Source organism: Mandrillus leucophaeus, unplaced genomic scaffold (assembly GCF_000951045.1).
Source record: "Mandrillus leucophaeus isolate KB7577 unplaced genomic scaffold, Mleu.le_1.0 Scaffold1534, whole genome shotgun sequence".
Classification (NCBI taxonomy): domain Eukaryota; kingdom Metazoa; phylum Chordata; class Mammalia; order Primates; family Cercopithecidae; genus Mandrillus; species Mandrillus leucophaeus.
In genome coordinates this window covers 233,418-258,165 of record NW_012101515.1, presented here as the reverse complement: position 1 = coordinate 258,165, position 24,748 = coordinate 233,418, and the positions used below count along the sequence as shown (strand labels likewise).

Genomic DNA, 24,748 nt, shown 5'->3' with positions numbered 1-24,748 from the left:
TTTTTTGAGGTTCACTTTTCACAAATTATACTTCAGACATACAGAAAGTGTCAGGCAAAATAAAATAAAGACATTATATTTATGTATTATGCTTTGTCCAAAGTGACAGTCATGACCCCAAATTCTTACATGTATGGTTTTGTGTTTTTTTCGCCAGAGTCAATATTATGCATCTAAATATCACCCTTTAAGATTCCTTTTGTAAAATAATAGTAATAAGTAACTTAGACATTTTCTAAGTAAAAGGTTTAGAAGTATTCTATGGTCTCATATTAAAATATTGCTGCTATACATATTTCTATTTTGCAGAATATCTCATTGGTACCTATCACTAACAGATTTTTGTATGTTTCTTTAAAAGAAAAAGTTCTCCTTATCTTAGAAACACATATATGCTTTGTGTTGCAGACGTTGCTATGGCAAATCCATATATTTTATTAAATGTCAGACCACAGTTAACAGATGTTGCTGCAGTGCTGGAGGAATTAAGACCATGTCAGCCTTTCTCTTTAAATATATATTTTTTCAGGGCCTCCTATGTGTGAAATGTTAACTCCTTAACAAGTTAACACAAGACAAGGAATGCTAATGCCCAAGTGGCTGGATATTTTAAGGAACCCACTAAAGGAAGCCATCTCTCCTGGGTACCTATTAATATTATTAATAACAAAAATTGGGAACCATTCCTGAAATGTTTGCCAGGAGGCCTATGAATTAAATTTGTCATCTGATTTTCAGCCAAGAAATACAGAATTAAATTTTTGAATTGGAGTTTAGTTATTTAATATTGATTATTATGTTGAATTCAAAATAATCTACTGCTTATAGATTATTTTATGAATAGATTCCCATAAACATATTGTGTGCCTAGGCTATTTTATGGAGCCCACTGATTTAAAAACATACAGCCAACAACAACAGCAACTAATATGTATTTAGCTCTTACTCTATCCCAGGCCATGTTCTAAGGCTGTAAATTATCTCATTGAAGAAAAGTAAATAAAGAAGACACATGCCTTCTTCACTAAGCTACTGCTCTGTGCAAAAATAAAAAAGGAAGAAAGGGAGGGATGGAAGAGAGGAAGAGAGGGATGAGTTGAATAACAAGCAGAAAATGGTCTTAATTTACCAATCTACTCAAGAAATAAAAGGAAGGCCATCTCAATATGATTCATATTCTCTCTCTCTCTCTATATATATGTGTGTGTGTGTGTGTGTGTGTTTGTGTGTGTATCAGCCATTTTTAATCCTTGAAAAGTCATTTTGACCAAAAATCTGGTTAATACAGTATACTATCTCATATAGATCTTCTATTCAATTATTCTCAAATAATTTTAGCAGCCATAACATAGAATAACTGTGATTACATGAGATAATGCAAAGCTTTGGAAGAAAATTGTTTCTTAAGCGTTTTAGGTGAAAACTCACGTGCCACAAAGCCATGGTACATGATCTATTTCTGCACACTGAAATGAATAAAACTCCTCATTTCTAAATATCAAAGAATGAGTGAAACTGGACCCAATAAAGTATTTGACACCACAACCTTTTAGTCTTCAACTCAAATTCTAAGCACTCTTAGCCAGGTTAACCTCAAATTAATGAGAAGTAGCATGTATGCATGCTTGCAAGACTGCCTTGAATTTAAGAGATGTAAAGATGGGAGATTCCCATGTATCTTGTCCCAAGACAAGTATGTGGTCTTGTTTGATCAAGAAACTGCCTCAAAGAGAGCCAGTCATCCATTCGTGCTGCTAGTTAATCCATACACTGATTCATAATGATTAAAAGTGTCTTATATTTGGTTCTACTGAATGTGATTAGACCAAAACTGTGTGGCTAGCTGTTTTGGCAATTAGTACTAAAATGCTCAGCAACATCAAATGGTACAGTGTAAGTGAAATGTAGGTCACTTACTTTGGCATTTGGAAAGTGTGTCATGGTACATCTTTGGTCTTCATATTTTATCTGTCTTACAAAAAAGATTAACCCAAAGCAAAGCCAGCCAACCCCCCAAAATCTGCTAGTACACTTGCATGTTTAAACACTGGCTCTGATGACAGGTTCAGGGGTAAATATGTACCATGGGGCTGTTCAGCTTCACAGGTTGGTTAATATTAAACAAACACATATTGCAAACTGTGCCTTGTTATGAGGTTGTTTTCAGAGATTCCAGGGGTCAGAGTCAAAACCTCACATTTTTTACCTTTTCCACAGTGCTAATCAATAGTATAACAAGTGAAATAATAGTCTTATACACAGTAACAATACACTTTCAAAGGAAAAAGTGTTGAAGCTAATTTAATTCTATAATCAATTTTGCTAATGTTTCACTTTTGTAAACAAAGAACAATAGAAATACCTTGTATGCTTATAATGCTATATATCCAATACCTCATTTAACCCTCACAGTAACCTTGTCTAAGTTTCCATTAGACCCAGTATTAAAGAGAAAACTGAGTTCCAGAATATTTGCATAACTTTACTGATTCAAAAAAGACTTATTAAGTAGATATCATATTAGGTATTGAAGATGGAGACAATTCTTTAAATATGCATATATAACAAATACTCACAAATGTTCACTGTGTGCCAGATGCTCTTCTCAATGCTCTACAAATATTAACTTACTTAATCCTCATAACAGCAGTGTGAGGTAGGCACTATTATTATTTCCTTCTTGTAGATGAGGAAACTGAGGCGCAGAAATGGCAAATAACTTGCCCAAAGTCAGACAGGATAAAAGACAGAAGTCCGATTTAAGTCTAGGCAGTGGGGCTCCAGAATCTGTACTATTTAACTCTGTGCTGTGCTGAATAAGACACAGTGTCTGTGTTTGAAGACTTCAGAGTCAAGAAGGGCAGACATGTAAACAAACGTTTTACAGTGCAGCCCTTAAGCTCAACAGTGAGGCTTGCAAGAGGCACAAGCAACACAAAGGAGGAAGGGGTTAACTTGACTTATCTAAAGTCTCTCAGCTCCTAGGCGGCAGAGTGGCGATTGGATCCGAGTCCTTGAGTTTGAACTCCAGAGTCAATGTGTTCTCCATTTCACTGGGCAGATCATATTTGAGAAAAAGAGTTTGGAATTACAGTGAGAAAACAATAACGAACTAAGAGGAACATAGCATCTGAACACAGGATGAAAGCTGAGCTCATCTGAACAGAAAATAAAGGACTGTGTTTTGTAATAAATATAAATACAAACACATATATAGGTATGCAGATGTCTTTGTTTATATAAGATATAATTAATAAATTAATATGCATATGTATATGTCAACAGAACTCTTGTGAATATCAGCTCAGCTTTAAAGCGCCCGGGTTATCTTAAGGCTTATGGTCTGTCAGAATAAAACGGGGCCAATGTGAGGAGGCAGAAGGAAAGCCAAAAGACATGGAGACACTGATGTCAACCATTCTGGGTGCATAATAGATATTCAAAGATTACTCACTGATGGAATAATTGGTTAATTGACTAATTGATTAAAAACGGGAAAGGGAATTTAAAAAAATACTAAAGACAGCTCATTCCAATTCACATTTGGTGAAAATTTTGCAAGGGGAATTAGTGAAATTGAAACATTCAGAATTGAGATTTCATATCAACATGTCAGAATTTTATGTTCAATATTTCTTTTGGATGACCACTTTGATATTTCTCTGACCTCTTTTTAAGTGTAGTTACTACTTACTGACATTGCTAAGGTTTTTAATCCAAACAATGGCAAAAAAGAGTTCCACAGGGAGAAAGAAATTTGGCTAGTTTGAACTCCAGTCATGTTTATAGTTTATTAGGTTTGTAAAATTCCTTGTTTTAATTTACTAAAATAAAAAAAAATGTGTACATTTTATCTGTTGCCACCAATAGTTCTGTTGTCACCCTAGGAACTATGTACTATTTTATAAATGAGAAAAAGCTCATAGAGTTTACCAAGTTGTTGATAGTACAGCTAGTAATTAATGGAGTCAGAATTAGGACCCAGATCTTCTGAATCAAAGTCCAGCACTGAGTGTTAGCGTAACAGAAGAGAACATTGTTCAGAACAAGAGAAGACTTTCATCGGGTGTCAGAAGACTTCTCATGTAGATAAAAAGGGATAAACAGAAAGTTTCAAGACAAAAACAGTGAAGCTCCTCTCAGGATTCCTCAGAAAAGCTAATGCTGAAAGTCTTAAGTAAACATCAAACGAAATGCCATCAGCCTTTAATTTAAAGAGAAAGAAAAGATGCAAGCAAAACTATTTAAGTCAGTAAGATTGTCTTATTCACATGTAAAAATCAGACTACCCATCCAAATAAGCACGAATCAATCTTTCAATTGTTACTTATAACACTATACAAGACCCTATTAAGAAATAATTAAGGAATATAAATGCTTGCAAATTAAGATATTAATATTACTGGAAAATTGCTCATATATAATTAACAAGTATTGATCTTCACCTAAGTAGATTTTAAAATAATTAAGACAAATTGAAATATGTGGAATTTTAGAGTCTAACTTAAAAAATCAACTTCAAATATCTAGGAAGGAAGAGTCAGGATTTCTATAGTTAAAGATTCAACTCCTGTAAAACTTGCAATTAACTATTTTTTGACATAGTTTACATCATTTGAAACAAAATACTTCATGAACCTAAGCTTTTCTGTTCTTAGTCTAATACAACAATCCTGATGGTCCAAACACAAAGCAGAAGCCCAGGTCCACATAAACTCTCTAGGGATGCAACGTAGGAAGGATTGCCTCATGCTACCCAGGTGGTTTTTACTGTTAGTAGTAACCTTTATTATCACAATTTCAACAAAACACATTTTCTTCAAATATCTGAAATCTCAAGCTCTATGTGGAACTGCTGAGCTGGACTTCTTTTATGAACTCATATGAATTAAACATAACAAAGAAAAGACATGGTATCCACAGCCCTCTGTGATCCCTGCAGTGACCTTTCCAGTGGTGTTTTCCATTCTTTCAGAAACACCCAGCTGCCAGGAACTGCTTCTTGCCTCCTTGCCTTTGCTTGTGCTATCTGCTCTGCCTGCAGTCTGCTCCCCATCGCATTTCTCCTGCCAACCTTCTATTTGTTCTTTCGGCTTTAGCCCAGCTGTCACTTCCTCCAGAAGCTTCTCTGCCCCTTGCAAGCTGAGTTGGGTACCACACTTCTCCTACCCCTCAGATGCCATGGACATTTTGTGCATCCTGTTACATCATTATGACCTACATAAGAAATGAATTCACTTGAAAGACCAGGTCTTGAGAGGAGAGATTGGGTCTTTTAATTTTTAATTGTCTCTTTGCCTTACCTCCTAGTATAAAATCTGGCACATGTAGGTGTTCAGTAATATTCATTGAATGAATGAGATGATTCTTTATTCTGCCATAATAGAAATTGATTATCTCACAGCATTGTAAAAAATATTATATGCCCATTTTTCTCAACAATATTTTGAGATCTATTTAGAATATCTCTTGCAGATGGGGAAAAAACAATCGATTTTTTCCATTCTTTCAGAACAAACTGGAGATATATAATTTTATCTAGATTCTAAATAGCTCATAAATGCCCATTCAGAATCAAAGACTTTTTAAGGGAGTTGATTGTTTGCTGGTTAAGTACCCCAAAATAGAGATTTAGCTAGTGGCTAATGCCCAAACTTTGATTAACAATTGTTGAAAAACCTAAAATAGGAACTCTTTGTTTTGTTACTTTTGTTTCTAATTCTGTTTATTCTTTTTTGATAATAAAAGTAATCCGTATTTTTTAAAGGTTAGCCGGCTAATATAGATGAAATAAACTAAACACTATCTATATTTCCACATTTTGGAAATAACCACGATTGACATTTTGATATACACGATTTCTCTTTGCATCTATTTTATATGTTGTGTACATAATTTTTATTTTATTTATTTATTTATTTATTTTTTATTTATATTATACTTTAAGTTCTGGGGTACATGTGGAGAATGTGCAGTTTTGTTACATAGGTATACACATGCCATGGTGGTTTGCCACACCCATCAACCTGTCACCTACATTAGGTATTTCTCCTAATGTAATTATCCCTCCCCTAGTCCCCTACCCCTCGACGGGCCCTGGTGTGTGATGTTCTCCTCCCTATGTCCATGTATTCTCATTATTCAACTCCCACTTATGAGTGAGAACAACATAATCTTCAAAACAATATAGGGACCTTATTATTATTAGATTTTTCTATCTCACCTTTTAAAACTTATTTTAACTATAATTTCCCTATGTCCTAATTTATTTGAACACAACATTTGTAATTACTGCTTAATATTGAAGTAAGGCAGCTCTCTCTAAAGCAACTAATGGGTCCTTGCATATAGCATGAATATTTACTGTTTCACAATTGGTTCTGAGGCTAAGAAGAAACTACTGCATTTTAATACATAGCAGAACCCTTCAACTGAATATTAGAATGTCTCTTGCTGCAACCTCATACATAAGTTTTAAAGAAAGATTTTGAATGCACAAATTGAATCAGTGCCTTTAATAAAGATTTTCATTCATTCAGTGTTTATATAGTACCTATTATACACAAGGAACAGTCTAATATTAATCAAGGTAAACAAGAAAAGAGATTACTTATAAACATACTTGATTACATCTAAACATACTTGATTCCATCCCAAACCTAAATATACCATCTGCCCAAAGTCTGCCCTCTGCTGCTGTCCCACCGAATGAAGTCAAAACGTTTACTTTTCTGAGTAGAAATTGCATTCTATTCTGAATTTACTTTTTCCTATATTCAAAGAAAGCCTGGTGCTACCAATTTTATACCCAGCCTTCCAGGAATTATAATTCCTAACTCAAGCAGCCATAAAGTACAAAACGCTCAGTTAATGTTCCCATGCTGGGCACTGCAAACTCCTGTGGCAAAGAATGAGTGCATTAGGCAACAAGTGTCCCTGTGAAGGGCTCTGACTACACCATGGCCCTACCCTGGAAGTTGCTTGGAGTCCAGCAGTAGAAATAAGCTTTGCAGGCAGAAGCATGCCCTCTTCTCTGCCGAGGAGTCCTGACTCGGAAATCCTCCTGAGTTCATTAAAAAGTGAATTAGGAAATGTCAATGACACTATTATTTATCTCTCTCTGCTCATATTCCTTTGAAAGACATTTTCTAGTGAACATGCATTTCTTATTTCAACATTCTGGATAGGATAGTAAAAAGGCCAGCCTGAACATATCTTTGATTAGTAGGGATACTGATTCTTTGAAGCATACATTCACATTATCACCATTTAGAAGGGCCCCCTTGCTTTTAAAGTCTAGCCACACAGCATACTGGGTCACAGCTTAAATTACCGAAAGTCCAAATTTAAGCAAGATGATAACAGGTTTACAAAGTCCAATCACTAATGAAATTACAAAATCAAAATGCATCAAAATTGTTCTGGTAGGGACAGGCAGGAATGTGAAAGACAGCCATGGAAATTAATATGCTGTGATCTAAGAAGAATGTAATTTTTTTAAACTATCAATTGCTATGAACTAGAAAGAGAGTCAACCCAGCCCAGCACTGCTATAATATGTATTCTGTATGAAGAACTTACATTAACAAGGTGAGTCAGTTTTCAGGAAGTATTGTTATTATAATTATATATCTCTTAGCAGTTCTGTTTTCTCAAGCAGGCATTTTAAAGACTAGAAATCATTCTTTAAAGCAAGGCTCTAAAAGTTCTAATTTAACATTTAGAATTTCAGTACATTATTTAAGTTGTAATCACTCATAAGTCTTATAGACCTTGTTACATTATATTTCTGCTTAGGTAGAAGTCTGAAATGAACTTGTGATACTTTTCCCTGTATCATTTCAGTGTGGGATCAATAAATGAAATGGACCAGAAGGATCTTTTTCAAAGGTGAAAGGCAGAGGCAAAATATAGTACATCATGGGCTGTTGTCTAACCAGATTTTTTTAAATTTAATTTTCTTGTTTTGTCAGCCGAGACTAAAAGCAATTTTCTATTTAGGTCTGTGACAAAGTCAATAAATTTGTCAACCTGAACCAACCTTGTTTGCTAATTTTGCAACATAGTAGTTGACTATTCAAACATTTCCAAAATGCTCCATTATATAACTGTAAAGGTGGTTTAGGTTGGGTAGAAGAGAGTGGCATGCGATCAACTAAGCAATTTACTCAAAACTCATGGGTCATTGCATTTCACTTGGTGAGGTTTCTGAGAATGGAAAATCAGAGCCTCTCCCTGAAGAGCCCTTTAGGGCTTCATATTTGGGAGGGTCTCAACTCTAGATTTTTTGAAAGTATCATCAAATGAGCCTAATCCTATAGTCATTTGTATTGTATATGTGTTGAGATGTTATTTTGTTAAGTAGAAATATTTAAAATGCACTACATTTTAGTAATCCCATTATGGATTAAAACAATTTAAAGATATATATGCATATTTGGTGTCTTAAAAAATAGAAGTGGCTCAAGCTTCCATGGAAATCTGAGAGGCTTTGCCAAGGTGAATTAGAAAATTATTAATCTTTACTTCTCTGTTTGCAATTAATTTGATATGTGGCTTTTGGGGGATAACACTACATTATCTCTTCTTTTATTTCTAATTTTTTATTTTGTAAGTTGAGGTTAATAATTATAGAACCATGTAAAGAGATACCTATAGTATACCTACGTTTTCATTACTCTACAAGTGATAAAAATAATATGGTAGCCCAGGTATAGAAGTGCTTGACTCCCCTTCATCATGGCAGAGAATTCTGCTATTTGAATAATTTAGGAAGATTTCTGTAACATTTTTCTATGGATTATCTCTATTTTTCTTTCTTTCTTTTCTTTTCTTTCTTTTTTTTTTTTTTTGCAAATATCTATATTAAAAGAGAAATAAAATGAAGAATTTGAAGTGCCAAAACAATGGCATCAAAAAAGATCACAAATTCTCTTTAACGCTGTAAGTCTGAAAACCAAAAGGCAGATGGCAAATGTATATTAAAAAGAAGTAATCAAAATATTGCTTCTTTCTGCAGTCCTGCTAATATTTTCCACTTTTTAGGGAAGACCTGGGAGGTCAGATAGACATTTACCTACGATGTGATAAAAAAATCAATTAGATTTTGAGTTTATGAATCTATGATGAAAGGTAACTTGTTGGAGAATAAGGCATCATAAATACAACGTCGTATAGAAAAGTTAACAAGAAATGGAAGCAAGAAAAAAAGGGAGATGACCTAAAGGGAAACTGAAGTGAGAGCAAAGAAAAGCAATGAATACAGAAACAAAGGCATTACAAAAGTATTAAAAAATAGGTAATTTGGTTCTTAGTCATTACTGTTTCTAAACGTCTTCTTCCAATTTGGCTACAACCAAATTCTATTTTCAAATATTATTTTGTCCTATGACTAAATTAGAAATTTGTGTATAGTCATGATGAGAACAACAGGTTATCTCTCCCAATGTCATTGCGAAATACCCTGATGGTCTAAGAGATTTTTTTATTTATTTATTTGTTGACTAATTTTAACTTGATCCCGCTGTAACTTTCTCTTTAAGGACACCTTTGGAGTTAGAAGTTTTAAACCATATAATCAACGATTTTAAATAAGTATAAGAAAAGTTCTTATTCAATGTACAGGTATAATCTGAATCACTGTATTTTGAGCCAACAGTCTTGTATTTTCAATAGATAACATTACATTGGGATGTACATTCTAAGACCTTCTTTGTACTATTTGAAGATGATAGTCATAGATTGGTGAAAGGGGTGTGGAAATGAATGAATTATCACCATACTGTCTTACTCTGTGTAAGGAAAATGAAGATTTTTATTGCTTGTTCTTGTTTTTCTTAAAATGATCACTTAAAATTCATAGCATTGTGAGCTAGTGAACGTGATAAAAAGAAATAGGAATACAAGAAAAAGATTCAAATTACCATTGGGTCCAATTTAAATTTTGTTCATTTGTCCACCTTTCCTTCTGCCATTATTCTCAGATAGGCAAACATCACCAAACCCAAACTATCAGCCAACCTTCCTACTGGCCTCCCTGTACCTACCTGCACCTCCACCCCCACCTCCACCCCATCATCTCTCCTACATTTTTACTGTGCTGATTTTCTTACTTTCTTCAGAAGCTTTCAAAAGATCTTCATCACTAAAAATCTGAGTTCCCTAGACTTAACACCTTTTGCAGTCTGTACTATTCCATTCTGTTCTCCTATTTTGCTCCAGAAGGTCTCTACTGCAGCCAGAATGATTCTCACTGTTGCCAGAATATACTTCTGGCATTTTAATTTTTAGCTTTTAATTTTAATCCAACATGCTAATTTACTGTAACTGTTTAGTATACTTGAAGATCAGAATTACAAGGATGTTTTTCATCTAGGATGTCTTTCCTTTTCCTCTCCACCTACTAGGATCTCACATGGACTTTTAAGAGCTGGCTCAAGGTCTGTGGGCTCTCTGAAATCTTCAATGTCCTCAGCCCCTAGGGACTCTTTATTTCCTGGAGTCCTGGAGCACGCTGTGCAGTTCTGCTAACACTAATTAGATTCTAGTCTGGGAAACCAAGTCTCCCTTTATGTGGATGTATCTTACCCCCAGCCCCTACCCCTATAGACACACAGACCAAATCTCATATATCTATTCATGGTGGCACATATTTGAATTTCTTATGTGAAGGTCAGGTTAAAGTGTTTGTCATCTCATTCCCAGACTTGTTTCATTATTCACTACTTACGTATTTTTCATTTTATTCATTTTTAAGGTCTGCCCATATTCTGATGATTAGCTCTTTCTACCACGATACATGAACCAAGCCTGAGCCTAACTGAATCTGTTGCATGTGCCATGCATTAAAATTCAAATAGCACAAGTCTATTACCAAATGTGCATGAGATTACATTGTGGTATGATTTTAATAAATATTCAAAACATTAAATTATAATGCTTGAGTCTGTGTTGTGCTTATGAAAGAAAAGTTATTGTGAGTTTTGTTGAGAGCAGATCATGTATTTCATTAATTTTGGCCACATCTGAAAATATCAAATGATCTAGGGAAAAAAATAGTCAAACAATTAACCAGATACTTTATTATTTTAATTTATTAACTTTTGCCAAATTAGTTTTCATGTGTGTATATTTGATTTTTAAGTAAGTGTTAGAAAAGTTTTGTAATGAGAATTTTGCTATGTAGAGTAGGTTTAAAAGAAACATGATTAAACTCTTCAATAGAAGTCTCTAATGTATGCTTTTAATTTTTATCCAATGCTAATTTACTATAATTATTTACTATACTTGAAGATCAGAATTACAACAAAGCCAAAGCTTACAATTTTAGCAAGAGTAAAACTTTAAGGATCTATACATTTATCTCCACCCTATTTTATATGATATTATAATTTAATATCAAATTAACATATTGGAGTGCGTTCATTCTTGTTTGATTGACCCACTATCAAATGAAATTTTAACAGAATAGATTTGATTTTCTAACAATTATTGCAATTTTTTGCATGGTTAATCTTATATTTTTCTGATAACTTTGCAAACAGAAAGAAGTCTTAAATTGGAAGCATCACTATTAAATGATGGAAATAGAAATTTTAAAAGAATTGTTTTGAGATTTCTCTACCATTAAAATTGGTACATTTGTTATTATCACTGTTCCCCTAGACCATAATACTTCTCATCTAATAAAAGACAAAACTATGGGGTAACTCTAAAAAATAGACAATGAGCTAAGAGACAAGTAAAAGTAAGTTTACCATACTAAGCAGTTAATAGACCAAACAGGCACATTTGGAAAGGAAAAAAAATAGTTAACTACACATTTTGTTTAATGTTTAATGTTTTGCATCGACTTAAGAATGTTTTACTCGAGGAGCAATGTTTGGTTTTCTTTTATAGAAATAGGAATTGACACATCTGCTGTAATCTAGCATTGCTTCTGATTGGTTATTAGATTGTTCATTCATGTCATAAATACTTAAAAGGCAAAGAACTCTCAATTCTTGATTGGTTTGTGATTTGTTTCTCTTGCCTCACTTTCAGAGTAGTGTCTAGTTGATACATCTTAATAGCAGAATACATAAATGATTTGCCAACATATACAATATGGTGGAGTTAAAAACTCTACCTCTGTCTACCTCTGACATGTGGAGAGCCAAGTAGATTTTTTTTTAATGGAGAAAATAGCTACTTAAAAATTCTTTTAAAATGCCAAACAGCCTTTTGCCTACTCAGCACACTGCCTTTGGTGTAAGAGTGGTGGCTGATATTGGCTTGTGATTTCCAGCTTCATGGCATCTTGGGTACTGTTTGGAAGTGTTTGTTATTCTGTAAAATTTTTTCTGAAAAGATCAACAACTCACAAGAAAATAACTCTTTCACTATGTAATCAATATTTTCTGGAGATTTTGATTATAATGTTTCATTAAACAATCTGACCTCATAACTATTGTTATTGTATTGTTTTACTTTGACTTCAACTCATAAGTCTTTTGAAAAAGGAATATTTCTGTATTCATCAGTCAACCAACCTAGTAGAATTTTAATAGAGAATGACACCAACCATGCTAAAACTTCCAGTGATTATTTTATTGTATAAAAGCCAAAATTCTAAAAGCAAATAGAAATTGGTGTAACTGATGTTTAATCCAAATGTACAACGGTAAACTGACTTAGCTTCTCTTTTTTTTTTTTCAAGAGCTGACGCAAGTTGGACAGAAGGAGGTGTTGGGGTGAGGTGGTGGTGTTGATTGGCTTGTCTCGTTCACTCCCACTGGTCTTTAAATCAATGTCTAGATCTCTAAAGGTTCATAGAAGTTAAAGCTGTTACACGGGTCTGCCATTCCAAAGTCAGGAAAGCCTACACAGGACTGGATAAATAATTAAGGTACAGCTGTTTTTACGTGAATATTTGCAGTGCTAAAATAATGCTTACTTTCTTATTTTTATTGTGTTGATTGTTTATTCTTTACAAATTAAAATGTTTGAAAATACTAACTTCTTTTTCTCATTTTAGAAATGATCAATTCTGTACAATGTCAAACACTGAAATTATTTACCCAGGTCCTGATTGCAGTTTTCTTTTGCAGATAATTTTAGGTTTAAGCATAAAATTAGGACAGTGAATAATAAGAAAGGGAAACATTGCAAATACAACCAGTAAAATGTGTTTAGTTATTTATATCTCCATGTTGATCATGGACTGTAATGAAGAATTGACACAATTTGTCTTAGGAAAAAATATGAAAGTTTGGAAGTACATTCACAATATTACTCTATTAAAGATTTTTGTTTATCTTGAAAACAAACAAAAAACTCACAAAATTTTTGACTAATCAAAGAAGGAACATCACTTTAGTGCAGCACATGTGAATGGCTAAGAGTTTGGGCTGCACCATTATCAAATGAAAAAGAAAAACTGTTGTGTCTTACCTTTTCTTCTTCATTTGACCATTTTAGTTAAGGAGTATTTTTAGAACAAAGTTACTAAAAGAAACTAGGGAATTGAATGGAATATAAGCCTAACTTTAGATTTTGAAGGAGTAGAGTCAGTTATCTAAAAGTAGAGGTGTTCTCCTCAAATTTATTAATCAGACAGAGGAGAATTCCCAGTGGATTTAAGTATCCCTATACCTTGAGTATCTTAGAGAGCATATGTGGATGGTTTTAGTTAAATGCCCAGGGTATAGTAAAACTAAGAGTGTTTTGTAACTCAGTGGAAGAATATTTGAATTGATGATATATATCACATTCATGAACACTGGGCTAAAAGTTTTAGTTTTGACAAAGTAAAGAAATTTAGGTGTGCTTTTAATAAAAGATTGCCATTTAGTTTATAATTCAAGATCCTCCAGTTCCGATTTATATTTAGATAGTGTTCTGGGATTTTCTTGAAAGTATTTACATTTATACTCCTAAGAAGTATGTAAGCAACATTTAAGATCTGAAAAATGTAGCTTTAATGACTCAACTTTTGAGTTTTCTTTAAACATGTTATACAGTGTGCTTTAAGGTTATTGGAGCTATTTTTTAGTTATGTGAATTAGTTTAAAGAAAGTGAAAATAATTATTCCAGAGAAAAAGTACCTCTGGGAGTGGTCCAGTTACTATTATAATGAATGGAACTTACTGCATCCAGAGTTCATGACAGATTAGGTATCATGCATTAAAATATGGAGCATAAAGAGTTCACTATGTTAATATCATGTATGCTACATATCCCTGTGCATTCTGGAAACTACTGTTTGGGAAAATATGAACTAAAATTTATGTGGCAATTTATGTTTAAGATGACTATATTTTCTTCTAAGATCAGAGCTAGAAAGTCTGTAAACAAAATCGCATATTCAAATCTTATGACCAGTCCTTTATACCTCATCAAATGGATGCTTTAATTCTTATATTAGCAAGCATGTAATCTTTTCAGCAATGGGAAAATACCCAGTAGTTGGTTATTTATCTTAACTTTTCTAGTTTTTCCTGGATATTACCTGTAAGCTATATCTGAGTGGGGGCGGGGGGGAAGGAAATGCGAAAATATTAGCACTAGCAATGGGAAATAGTCAAGTAAGTACAGTTCTTCTGTTATTGTCGGTTTCTTCTTTAAGAGCTACCTCAGACTGAATACTTTTATGGAAGCTAATTTCTGTGAGAACTCATGCTATAGACCAACAAGCGCTCTCACTGACAAAATATGACAAGAATGGCATTGTTGGGGAAATTAAGAGAATTTAATATAAAGGTAATATTAGATTGTAGTGTGAAAGCTACATTCATTTATCTGTGGTACAGTGTGGAAGTAGATTTAAATAAGTTCCTTGTATACAAGATGATTTGGCTTTTAGAAGTTGCATGACCCTTGCTCAACCAAAGGGTAAATGATAGGTGAGGCTATCTGCTACCTAAACCTAAATTTCAAAGTGAATTTGTCAGTACTGGGTAGGCATGAAAGATGAGACAGATAGCGATGCTGGGAAATCTGCTCTGGCAATATTAGCTCCCTTTTTCACTTTCACTTATCAGGTAAAATAAATGTTTACAGTAACTAGGGAAGGTCAGAACTTTTGCTTCTCGACTCAAGGACTGTTTTGCTTTCCAGATTTGATATCTTTCTTTGAAGTTGAACCATATAGGTAAAATTTAAGAAATTTACTATTTTGACACTCTTACACCCTGAACTTCTTAGGCACCCATCCAAAGAACAAGACATTACAATGTTTAATAATTAGAATTTGGATATAAAGAATTAACTACTCAGAACACTTAGATATCTTTTAATAAATATGATAAAAATGAAATTATTCTAATATGATAATATTCTAAATACTTGGTTTCAAGTTTTGACTTTGTATTTTCATGAAGAGTGAATTGAATTAACAATGCAGTTGAGCACTGCTGTGCTGGAAAATCCAGTCTGTTTCTGCAAGACCTCTTTTTATCACAGAGAAACTTAACTTTAATGAGGAGAAGGGCTAGACTACAGAAAATTCTGTTGAACTCAATTTGACTTTTCTTTTAGAAGCGTTTTGAACATTCTCTGTGCAACAAAGCTATTCTTTCTCCTGGCAATCAGAGGAGAGCATTTTCATTTCATTTTGAAGCATTATCCTATAAAACTGTAATCAAAAAGCATATCTCTATCTATTAATATAACACAGATCATATAAAATTGCACTTATCTTAGTGGAATGTAACACTAGGCACTGCGTTAGATGCCAGGAATATGTAGAATCCACAACCCCGGCACCATTCCTATTCTCATGAAGTTTCCTGCCTAAGACAGTTAATTATCAAATAGGCAACTAAAAGAGTAAGTAGAAAGTGTGATAAATACTACGCAGGGGAGGAGAGCATATAGTGGCAGATGTAGTGTAATGTGGGGTCAGAGAAGGACACTCTGACCAATTGGCCTTTAAAGATTTTCAGGTTGGTTTAGTTAACATTAGGAGGGACCTGGCTAAGAATGTGGGGAACGGCAGTCCAAGCAGAGGGAACAGTGCCTTAAGAGGTCCTGCAGTGGCAATGGGGAGATGAAAGAAGCCCAGGATATTCAGGTGGGATTCAGTATGAGATGAAAGAGCTATGTCTGGGTCGAAGTATATAGAGCTTCCAGTGTATTAGGAAATTTGACTTTCGTCTAAAAGTGATGACAAAATCACAATAGGGCCTTCAGTAGGGCAGCCATTCGGAATAACATAGTGGTCATGGAGATAGAAGTGGATGAATTCTAAATAAATGTTGAAAGAAGGACTGATAGGACTTGGTGATACGTTGGACATGAGTAGCGGGTGAAGGATAGAGAATGGGACAGGCAGGTCTGCCTAGTGAGCGGTTGGGTGAATGAAGGTACCATGTTCTGAGATGGCAAACAGCAGAAGAATCTATGCCTATGAAAATTTTACGTTTCAATTACAGTATTTGCCAGCAATATTCTTTTCTATCCTACTCATGCAACAGTTCTTTGATTAATTCAATACATATTTATTCCAAGAAAAAGGTAAAAACATTAATTATATTATGCTCTAAGAATTTGCTCAAAATCTGTTTTAGTAGGCTGAGTTCCTCAGGTGCAAGGAGTCTGTTTTATTCATCCTCTGTGTCTTCCACAGTTTCTGATTAAATTTTAGCAATTATGATATAGTCTAAAGGCTTCAAGGTATATACTTTGTGCTGTAGACAGATGATTCAGAATATTTAGTTTCTCATAATGTGCTAATTCTTTTTGAATTGTGCATTTAACATTGTTCCCTTAAAATAGATCAGTAATATCATCTTCAAAGTTAAGATATAAGCTATGAAAACATGTCCCAACTTTTGTGAGAGCTCCCTTGGCCAAGGCAAAAATGGAATTTTTTTTTTTTTTTTGAGACGGAATCTTCCTTTGTCGCCCAGGCTGGAATGTAGTGGTGCGATCTCTGCTCACTGCAACCTCCAATCCCGGTTCAAGCCATTCTCCTGCCTCAGCCTCCTGATTAGCTGGGACTACAGGCATGCACCACCACGCCCAGCTAATTTTTGTATTTTTAGTCGAGATGGAGTTTCGCCGTGTTGGCCAGGCTGGTCTCAAACTCCTGATCTCAGGAGATAGACCCTCCTCAGCCTCCCAAAGCGCTGGGATTACAGACGTAAACTACCATGCCCACCCCAATACATATTTTATATATACTAAAACAGCGTAAAATTAGGTCTTAATTTGTGCATTTGTGAAGGGGCACCTACCTCACTCATAATGTTTGTGAGAGTTTTGAGACTTCAAAGTCCTCTTGTAAGTGTCTAATTTTGCATATGAAATACTATGTATGTTTGCAGGTAGATAAAGACATCAATTCAATTCTGATTACTGGAAGAGAGAAAACAGATTTAAATTTATTGAAGGCCTACTATATGCCAAACTTTGACACTCATTATCTCATTTACATTCTCACAACTCTGCTTTGTGGTAAATAATATTACCTTCATTTCATAGAAGATGGAAAAGACAGAAGTTAGTTAATGTAGCCAGGATTTATACCCAGTTTTGCTTACTGCCAAAGCCATAGTTCCTGTTCCCTGATTAGGCTTTAGTTCTCTGTAGTAGAGACAGCAATACAAAGGTGGCATAGCATGGAGGCCACTCAACTTGGTGCCTCCATTACCTCATCTGTACAATGGGAATAAGAAAAAAATTGTACTCACCTGAGAGGACCGCTCTGAAGAATTGATAGACGCAAGGCCTTAAAACAGTGGCTGGCATGTGGTAAGGGCCATATGAGTGTTTGATGTATCTTCTTTAAAAAAATTCTTGGATTAGCATGGCTTAATGCAAATGAAATGAATGAGGTTCTTATTAATATACAAAGTAGAACAGACTGTAACTGAAGCTTCTGGACTGCAGTCATGTATACTAACAGCAGCAAAGATCTCAGCCCCACTGCCCCTTCCTCAGAGAACCCTTCCCTGATCTCCTAGACTAAGTTGGATACTATGAAAGACACTGCTATGGCCCCTTACAGGGGCTGGATAAATTAAGGATGGGGGAGGGAGGGAAGCATGCCAGTCACTGTGACCCACATGTGCAAATGACCTGAGATGTAGAGAACACGGTGAATTTCTGGAATGGAAAGACTAGTGTAGCTAGAACACTAAGGTGAGGAGAGTGTGGAAGGAGATGAGATCAGAGATGTGAGTGGACCAGGTAGAATGTTACTAGGAGTGTTGAGAATTTTGGACTTTATCCTCAGAGTAAAGTGAAGACATTACAGGGTTTTAAGCAAATAAAGGATATCATCTGTGTTGTTGCTGTTATGTTTCAAATATCCCTCTGGCTATTGGATAAAGAATGAATGGTAGGGGCAGTTAAGGAAGGCAAAAGAGAATTCAAGATCAATTAGGAGATTTTTACAGTAGACATGCTAGTAGCGTGGACAAGAGTGAAGGTGAAAGAGATGAAAAGAAAAAGACTAACTTGAGAAATACTTCAATTCATTGTAAAAGTCAACCAGGCTTTTGTAAAGAACTGGATGTGGAAGGTAATAAAGAAAAATTTATAATAGAAGGCTCTTATGCTTTTGACTTGAATAACTGGATAAATGGTGACAACATTCTTTGGAGCGGAAACATTGGAAGAAGAGGGCCTATCACAAGTAGACTTTGGACACATTGAATTTAAACTGCTTTTGAGATATATAGATGACATTTGGGCCCCCGAACACATGGAACTCGAGGGCCCAGGAGAAGCCTAGGCTGATGTAACTTGAGGAGTCTTTGTTATATGTATTTGTCGGAGTTCTCCAGAGAAACAGAACCAAGTGGAGATAAATAGATAGACAGACAGGTATAGAGGTATATAGATAAAAGATGACATTTATCATGGGAATTGGCTTTCATGATTATGGAGCTAAGAGGTCTCAAAATATAGCATCTGCAAGCTGGAGAGCCGGAAAAGCTGGTGGTATAATTTAATCTGAGGCCGAAGGCTGAGAAACAGGATGTTGCTGGTATAAGTATCAGAATTGCAAGATCTGGGACACAGGAGCTCCAGTGTTCAAGGGCAAGAGAAGGCAGGAGAAGATGGATGTCCTAGCTTGAGCAGAGAGAGTAAATTTGCCCTTCCTCTGCCTTTTTGTTCTATCCGGAACCTGGAGTGGTTGGAGGATGCTCACCTTCAGTGGGGAGAGTGGATCTTTTTTACTCAGTCTATTGATTCAAAAGGTAATCTTTTCCAGAAACACCCTCACAGACACACCCCAATATAAAGTTTTACTTCCTATCTTCCCATCCTTTAACACAGCCACAATGACATATAAAATTAACCATCACATTATATGAAGTCTTGGGAGAGGATTGGAAGAATGGGACTTGAGATCTAGCTTTAAGGAAGTCAAGCAATGAAACTTCACACAAAATCATATTTTTAAAAGGACAAACCACAAAAACTGTGAAAAGTAATAGTGGTGTCAGCAGCAAAGAGAAATTTTTGAGAATTCCTGGAAGGCAGAAAGAAGATAGGGTTGGAAAATCTAAGAGAAAAGGAACCAAGATAAGTGTGTTTTTCCCATAGGGTGCCCTGCAGTTAGCTTCAAGTTAAGTCGATATAGACAAAGAGGAGGCATAGATCACGGGTAACCAGTGATCAGATATCCGCCAAGGAACCTCAGTTTAGACATGATAGTCTGTTTGGGATACCGTTTTTGATTATAGGATAAAGCTGTGATCCATTCTGTAAAGAAAGCTCAAGGAAGGATGCTAGTATAAGTATTAGGGCCTCTACTGCAGACAAAGAGGTATAACAAGCAGGAATGGAAGCTCTACCAAAAAGAAGATACATTAAAATGCTTCACTCCCAGAGTAACCACTCCTGGAGTGGCAGCTGTGTCTGGGAGTGGGATGCTCCTCCCACAGACAAGCAGCAGAAGAGCCACTTGCACAGAACCTACAACAGAGCAGCCCATCAGTGAAATGGGACCACACAATTTCAGAGAAGCTCTGAGTACCAGCTGTCCAAGCTAATTAATGTGCTCCGTCATTCACAAATATGAACAGATAACCTAGGACACTTGAAACTAAGGAAAACGAGCAGCATGGAAGAGAAGGACCAAAGGGAACAAACAGAATAACTAACTTCAGAAGAAACATAATTTAGGGAACAAAAGGAACTTCTGAAAACCTCACATCAATATCCTTAGAAAAATCTGAGACAATATTGTATTCATAAAACAAAGAAAGTGATATGAAAAAAGAGAAAGAGGATAAGAGCAAATTATTAGAAATTAAGAGCGTGATTGAGAAAAATAGTCAGCTAACAAGTTGAAAAATGAAACGGATATAGCTGAAGGTGAAATTTGTTATTTTGGATGTGACATCGAGGAAATATTCCTGGACATCGAGCAATAATGAACAGATCGAACATAAACAGAAAAGCTTAGCAATATGGATCAAGAGGTCCAATACCTGATTAATAAAAGTTTTAGGAGCAAACAAAGGGGAAGAAACAGTTTTCTTTTTAAATAGTAGAACTTTTTTTATTTTTAGAAGAAAATGTGTCTTCTACAGAAGACAGACACAAGCCTTTTGATTGTATGGGCCCTCTGCATGCTGAGTATGGTGAATTTTAAAAGTAACTCACATCTAGTTACGTCGTAATAAAAAGATAAGGATAAAAATTCTAAAATCCTCAGAAAAACATTGATAAGTTATCTATAAAGAAATAAGAACAAGACTCATCTATAGAAGCTAGAATAGAGAAATTTCTTCAATATTCTAAAGGAAAATGCTTCTGAATCTAGAATTCAAACAATTGATAAAGTTTGAAGGCAAAATAAAGACATTTTCCAACATGAAGCAACTCAGAAATTCTATTTACAGACATAGGCTCATTCTGTGAAAAAAGTTATTCAAGGCATTATTTTAGCATAATGCAAAATAAACTGCAGAAAGAAGATAGAATGGCGTTCAAGAAACTAGCAGCTGAGAAAGACTCAGAGGTTGGAGGAGGAAGCCATTCAGAATGAGAAAGAGCATAGAAAATTTGCTTTCAAAGTTTTGGTAATATAGAATTATATTTCATTTGTGTCAAATATCCCACTTTGTCTTTAGGGCATACTATTTATATAATGATAATACTGTAATTGCTGCTTATTGGTTTTACATGTTTAGAAACAACCTACAGGCAAGTTATGACACATTTGTTTCACAGAACAAGATGAAAATATTATGATCTTCAAATTGTAAAAGCATGTTATTAACTAAAATAATTATGAGTGTAGGGGAAGGAAGAAAAGAAAAAGTATGCTAATATCCTTATTTTTTATAGGTAACCAGTCTAAAATCAGTAAACCAAGTCTAAAAAGCTTTAGTGAATTATTTAGATCTAGAATGGCTAATTTTAAATGACAAGCTAAAAGCAGAAACCATCAACAGTGGTTGCTGCTGGGAAGTGAGACTGGTACTGTGTGAAGAGTGAGAAAAACCTTTGTACTCATTTAGTGAGTTTCTTTTTTTTTTTTCTCTTAACCATATGCAAGTCTTACTTCTATTCTCTCTTAGCTTTTAACCTGTTTCTTTAGATCTTTTATGTACATACACTTAGGCTGCCTTATATTAATAATAGATTCATTTTTGTTCCTCCTGCTTAAAACACTGTGTGCTATTTTTTTAAATTCTGAGAACTGCTTTCTTTATTTCTGGACAATTCTCTGCCATTATCTCTTTCTGTTTTGTCTCACCCTAGTCTTACAATTCTCTATATTGGAATGACTATTAGTATGTGTTTGAACTTGTAATTCTTATTTCCCCCATTCCTCTTAACTTCTTGTTTGGATTTTCCATTTTTTAATCTCTTCATGCTATAATTTGAGTGATTTCCACACATCTTTCAATTTTATGACTCTTCCTTCAGCTGAGTTTTTTTTTATTTCAATGATTCTATTTTTTCTTTTTTTTTAGAATTCCTTTTTTGACTCTTTTTCCAACTAGCCTGTTCTCCTTTTATATTCCTTTATGTTTTTATTCTGTGAAAGTTATTCTCATATTTTGAATGTTTTCTTTTACTTTTCATTATAATAATGTAAAAGTCCCTTTTAAATTGCTTTGTTATTTGTAGTTCCTTATATGTGAATTTTATCATTTCTTGCGCCTACCGGCACTCTTACTAGTGAGTTTCCATGTGTGTTTTATATGTTTTATAATTTGAGGATGTGAACTTTTCCCAGGTATGAGTTATCTTCCAAAAAAGTACTGCCATGGCACTGGGTTGTGGAGGTATTCCCATGTGATAGTTTCTGTTTGTCAGAGGAATTGCAGATTTTGTGACTTCTGGAGCAATTTTTATGTTAGTTTCTCTGCTCAAGATTTCCTTATCAAATGGGTATTGCACATTTCAGGACCACACCTTTCAAGAGTGATAGTGTTTCTCCTAATATAATGGTTCAATGATAATTGAATGAATCTAACAGTAAGAATTTCAGAAGAAATTATATCAACAACATATAGTAGATTCAGGGCATTTTTCAAAAACACAATGCCAGTCCACCCCTTTTCACTTTACAGTTGAGGAAAATGAGGTCCCCAAATGTTAAATGACTTATGCTGAGATCCAATGAATTAAAGGCAGAGCAGAGCCTAAAATCTAGATCTCTTTGCTGTTAAAATACATTTTAATTTGACATAGATGATGACTGATGCTGACCCAGAGGTAAATCTGAACTTTCTTTTGTTACTGTTCTTAACTTTGGTTTCAGGATCCAAGTGCCTAGAAAGTGACTTCCTAAACTTGATCCTCACCTATGTTGCATATTATCAAGCATTTGCTGGTGTTAATTCTTTCCTGTTCAATTAAATTAAAGCAGTAATTTTCTTTCTAGTTATTGCTAGTAGAGACACTGGTAGATTCTGCCTTGGCAGACCTTCCTTTGTCAAGAATTTACTTTTGTCTTCCTTTCTTTTAAAACATGCATCCCACTCACAAATACCTAAATTTCCTTGAAGACTGCTGCCATGTCTTAAGATTTTTTTTTTCTATAGTGACTAGTAAGACCTGCCATTTTCATTACACATAGACACTCTATAAATATCTGCTAATTTAGCAATTATTAGTAATTTCCTTTCTTCTCATCCATTTTTTTCTTTCTTGTATTGGGTAAAGGAACCTTTCAGGATTTGCTTATGTAAAATTTTCAGGAGTTACCTTCCTTCCTCCCTTTTACAGAGAGCATACAAAATGTAGATGATTCATATTCACTTATTTCATTTAAATAAAATTATAATGATGTATGTTGTGTTCTGTTTGCAGAACAGAGTGTTCTGAACATCAACACAAAGTGGAAGAACCTTAAGCTGAACGTACAGTATATTATTTACACTGAAGGGGCTTGTGTGTGGACAAGAAAGCGCTGACAGCTCAAATGGATCCCATGGAACTGAGAAATGTCAACATCGAACCAGATGATGAGAGCAGCAGCGGAGAGAGTGTTCCAGATAGCTACATCAGGATAGGAAATTCAGAAAAGGCAGCAATGAGCAGGTATGGGGTTAAAAATTACTAGGTTCCATGGAAAAATAAGACAAGATGTGGACATGGAAAACAAGGGTCTTGATGGGAAGAACTGGATTTATTACAGGTAAATTTGAGATAACAATGGTATTGATGCTAGCACATCAATTCCCTGGTCCTGAAATACACTGATAATGTCAATCTATTTTGTGACTATTTAGAATTGAGGTTACAATGTCCTTGTCTCTATTAATAATGTGTAATAATTTTAATTATATTAGCCTCTTGCTCCTCTTACCTTTCTCAGATTCCTCTTTGTTGCTACACCTCCTGGTTTCTCTAGGGATTCTTTTCTCTCTAAAAGTATCCTCTGGGCAAGCTCACTCACAACTATTATGGCCTCACCAACTGAATATATGCCATATCCCCAGCCTGTTAAATTTCTCTACTGAATATTTCAGATCATTATATCTGGCTGTCTACTACACATCTCTACTGGACCACTACTGTGTCTGAATTGCCTCATTTATAAAGTTAAACCTGTAATGTCTAACACTGAACTCCTATCTTTCCCTTCAAAACCAGCTCCTCCTCTAGTAATCCCCATCCTAGTGAAAATCACTGCTGTCATCTAGCAACTCACTCAAAAGCCCCTAGGTGTAAACTTTGACCCACATAGCCAAAGGTCAGTCATATCCAGTTGGTTTGACCTTATTAATGCTTCAAATACACCCACTTTTCTGTACCCATTCTACTGTGGTCTTACCTTAGGCCTGCATTAAATGCGAGATAGGGAGAGTCCTGATTTGTCTCCCTGTCTTACATTTTGCTCTTCTCTGTCTAGCCCTCTACCCTCCTGCAAGAGTAATCTCTTACAATTGCAAATTGAATCAATTTCCATCCTTAGATAAAGCCCTTCTGCACCTCTCCAATAGCAATAAGAGAAAGTAGATTACACACTGCTGGGCACATAAGGTCCTTTGTGATCTGTTCTTGACCTGCTGCTCCTGTCCTGTTTTTTGCCCTCTCCTTATCTGTTACTTGTTGCCTTCACTCATTCTGCTCCAACTGCCTGGAATCAGTCACCTGCTCCCCCTTTCTCCGTGTTGACACCTCTCGTCCTTCAAGAATCAGCTCAACGTTAGGTCTCCTATGCAGCCTTTTCCAAATTACTCTACTCCCCCACGTAGAAGTGACTGCCCCTCCTTTGTGTACCCTCTCCTTGTGCAGATGTTAATTACATCACTACTACAGGTTAATGGCCTCTGTGGTCCCACCACC

At 35.0% G+C, this 24,748-nt stretch overlaps 1 protein-coding gene across 3 annotated transcripts in view; it reads left to right on the top strand.

The window, feature by feature from the left end:
- Window positions 1-24,748, top strand: part of SLC38A4 (solute carrier family 38, member 4) — a 60,019-nt gene that overhangs the window by 9,571 nt on the left and 25,700 nt on the right. For 2 of the 3 annotated variants that reach the window (XM_011975314.1, XM_011975316.1), the window contains one exon: window positions 23,267-23,497. In XM_011975314.1, coding sequence (XP_011830704.1) covers window positions 23,379-23,497 — 119 coding nt within the window. In that variant the 5' untranslated portion in view covers window positions 23,267-23,378. Of the gene's footprint in view, window positions 1-12,741; window positions 12,887-23,266; window positions 23,498-24,748 lie in introns of those variants that run through there. The other variant, XM_011975315.1, reaches the window with a different exon arrangement.